Below are 3,990 nucleotides of genomic sequence, written 5' to 3'. Positions count from 1 at the left end.
GACATAGCTACAGAAGCTGATTTAGCATTCGTCATGGTCCACAATTTCACATAACTTTCCATTATAGATTTTGACTTCCAACCGACGTGAGACTGAATCTGCTCATCAGATATGCCTAGCATTTTCAATGTAATTGCACAACCCGATCTCGCACTATGAGACATCTATAACCCAGCATCCTTCAAATGCTTTCTCAACCTGCTATTAATTGCTGAAGACGAAATAGGTCGATTTTTCGTGAAGTCTAAAATCGATCTACATGATCGAAACAAATATCCATCTCGCACTTTAAGCCCTTTCAAATCACAAAATCGAGGATCTCCTCTACTGGGCAAGACTCCACATTCGCACTTCGGGCTACACAAAATATTCTAGCTTCTGTTTTATTGTTTTACCCTGTGTCATACGAACTAACAAACCTTTCTCGGTTTGTTTTATTTGATCCGTCCTAAGATTCGCTAAATCACCTGCTCTATCACCAGAATGACATATAAACTTTATAAACGCCTTATCCCTTCTAACTAGATATTCTTCTCTAATCAACAAAGGTCTTGTTAAATAAAACTCCAAATATCTGTCCAACTTGGCAGCCTTATCCAAAAATAACGGTACGGCGTGTATCGGAATCACATCCGCCTGCAATTGCTCCATTTTTAATGCCTTCAGATGGTTTTTTATACTTAAGGACGCTAAAGGATTGCCAGTGCCCAAATCTGCATCCCATTTAGAACCCCTACCTCTATCCCTAAAGATTGCTCTTAATTTTCCTATCAAACTGTCCACAGAATTTGCACTCATGTCTAAGAGACACTCACAATGACAACCTGTCCCAGAAACAACAAGACAATCTTTCCTATGCACTTTTGTTTTCCCACACGATTCTTTATACACTAAAAAAGCTCGCATATCATGGGGTGTCGCTTTATCTATTGTGCTTTTACTGTATTCTTCGAGAAACTTCTCTACATCCGTTTGCAACCTATCCTTCTGCTTAACATATTTTTTACTGCCAATTAACGAATCTAACTCAACAATTCTTTCTTTTATGGAAACTTTATCAATACCTGCACCTGGATTCTGAAACAAGAAATAAATTTTACCTCACGACCATTTCAAAATACACATTTACTACAGGACATAACGTTACCACACATAACCACATTCATTTGAGCCCCATTTCTATTTTACACTAAACCATACCTCTAAATACCTACTAACCACTACCCAACAAGTCACAGCATTCTCTCCCTTCTACACACCAGCTAAACAGTCACCGATCGTTAGGCTAACTATCCCAAAACTAATATTCACAACTGACTTACTACTCTGCTACAAGTTTTCCTTAGCCAATTTACCGCTACAAAAACAGTTTCTCTTTGCTAAACAAGCATTACCTAGTCACTAATATATACCACCAATTTACCGCTACAAAAACAGTTTCTCTTTGCTACACAAACATTATCTAGACATTAATATATACCAACCAATTTATCGCTACAAAAACAGTTTCTCTTTGCTACACAAGCATTACCTAGTCACTAATATATACCACCAATTTACCGCTACAAAAACAGTTTCTCTTTGCTACACAAGCATTACCTAGTCACTAATATATACCAACCAATTTATCGCTACAAAAACAGTTTCTCTTTGCTACACAAGCATTACCTAGTCACTAATATATACCAACCAATTTACCGTTACACAAACAGTTTCTCTTTGCTACACAAGCATTACCTAGTCACTAATATATACCAACCAATTTACCGCTACAAAAACAGTTTCTCTTTGCTACACAAGCATTACCTAGACACTAATATATACCAACCAATTTACCGCTACAAAAACAGTTTCTCTTTGCTACACAAGCATAACCTAGTCACTAATATATACCAACCAATTAACCGCTACAAAAACAGTTTCTCTTTGCTACACAAGCATTACCTAGTCACTAATATATACCAACAAATTTACCGTTACACAAACAGTTTCTCTTACTACACAAGCATAACTTAGTCACTAATATATACCAACCAATTAACCGCTACAAAAACAGTTTCTCTTTGCTACACAAGCATTACCTAGACACTAATATATACCAACCAATTTACCGCTACAAAAACAGTTTCTCTTTGCTACACAAGCATTACCTAGTCACTAATATATACCAACCAATTTACCGCTACAAAAACAGTTTCTCTTTGCTACACAAGCATTACCTAGTCACTAATATATACCAACCAATTGACCGCTACACAAACAGTTTCTCTTTGCTACACAAGCATTACCTAGACACTAATATATACCAACCAATTTACCGTTACACAAACAGTCTCCCTTTACTACACAAGCATTACCTAGACACTAATATATACCAACCAATTTACCGCTACAAAAACAGTTTCTCTTTGCTACACAAGCATTACCTAGTCACTAATATATACCAACCAATTTAAAACCTTCTCTTAAGAAACTAGAGGAGATTGTGGGGGGGGGGGGGAGATTGGCATAAATCTATTGGCATAAAATCTATTTAAGACTACCCGAACTGCTTGTCATTTAACGGGCAAGAACAGTCACACATAGCCCTAACTAGTCATGAATATTCCCATTCTCTACCCAAATTATAACTTTGGTCACCTTCAGCTACACGCACCACATTTACTTTTCAATCTTAGATCTTATACGAAAATAGAGTGTGTGGGGGAAGGAAATTCATTTAGAACCAATGTGAAGTAACTGCTTGCCATTTAACGGACGAAAACAGTCAATACCTAATTAGCTTTAATTAACTACCTATACATGATTATTCTGACTCCCGAAACTTTTGTTACAAACTACGATGACCTTTTCAAGCGAACATTTTATCAGAGTAGGGGGTGTGTGGGATGGAAATTCATTCAAAAATTTTTTTGAATTAACTACTTGTCATTTTACGGACAAGAACAGTCAAATCATAAATCACATAACAGAATACATACTAAAACTATATGCAGCTCAATACATCCCAGATATAACATCCACCGTTTATAAAGTTCGATAGATTATCTCCAAAGTAAACTTGTCCTAGCCAAAATTACACGGTCATGACCTAATTATACTGTTTACATACATGATCAAAGCCCGAAACACTGCGCCTTATTAGCCACTCCTCTACAATCTCCTTTTTACACACTCCCCCAGCGCCTGTAGCCAAAGTCATGTAGAGCGATATCCGTTGATGACCGGATTCATTTTAAGGAATTTTAGAAGAACCTTTACCAACTGTACATAGTACCGAAAGGACCACCCCTAAAGCCCACAATCGGGTCAGAATCTATCGTACAAACAACTCACATGACTACCACTTATTTTTAGCGCTGTTAAAATTGTGGCTATCGCCATTACGATTAGATTTTCCCTTGTTTCCGCTATGCCCAACAGTTGTGCCATTTCTGTTTCGTCTACATCCATTTTCTCAAAGCCAGATTTTAGCTCTTCTATTTTCAGGGTCTCTATATTTACTGCTTCCTTCCAATTCACCATAACCTTTGGAGGCTGCCCATTAGCTCTGAATGTCTTTAGACATTCCAACATGTCGGGCTTTTTCACTTCATTCCACGCTTTGCGACTCATCCCTGCACGTGCGTCTTATCAGACCGGGCTCACAAAACCAATGACAATGAGAATGGTTAAGCGACATCTACGTGTGCAAAAAAGGGCAGGTAATTCATCACGAATAGGTAAAATGTTGTGTTAAATTAAATGGAGATATCTCCGAATATTTTGACAGTACAAATGGATTATTCCAAGGAGAAATATTGTCGCCTTTATTATTCTCAATTTATATTAATGATTGTCAATCTACTTTTATTAACGATGGGTGCCAGCATTACGTACATTGAATTTATTTCTTCTCGTGTATGCAGACGATAAACTATTATTTTCCGAGAGTATATCTGGTCTTCAAGTTCTCATTAAGTTCGTATACAAGAAAGTGGAATTTAACTG

The 3,990-nt window shown here is 37.1% G+C and overlaps 1 protein-coding gene across 1 annotated transcript; it reads right to left on the bottom strand.

Annotated features, from left to right (window-relative positions):
* Positions 1–357: 357 nt before the first annotated feature.
* On the bottom strand, positions 358–3,615 carry LOTGIDRAFT_175377 (hypothetical protein; the record flags this gene model as incomplete). The annotated part of the gene is made up of 2 exons (XM_009056402.1): positions 358–1,077; positions 3,337–3,615. 2 exons carry the CDS (start codon positions 3,613–3,615, stop codon positions 358–360), a joined length of 999 nt encoding a protein of 332 aa, XP_009054650.1.
* Between the last annotated feature and the right edge of the window lie 375 nt (positions 3,616–3,990).

This window comes from Lottia gigantea (assembly GCF_000327385.1).
Source record: "Lottia gigantea unplaced genomic scaffold LOTGIsca_274, whole genome shotgun sequence".
In the NCBI taxonomy this organism is placed as follows: Eukaryota; Metazoa; Mollusca; class Gastropoda; family Lottiidae; genus Lottia; species Lottia gigantea.
Note: the sequence above shows the minus strand (reverse complement) of the source record. Positions and strands in the feature narration are given on the sequence as shown.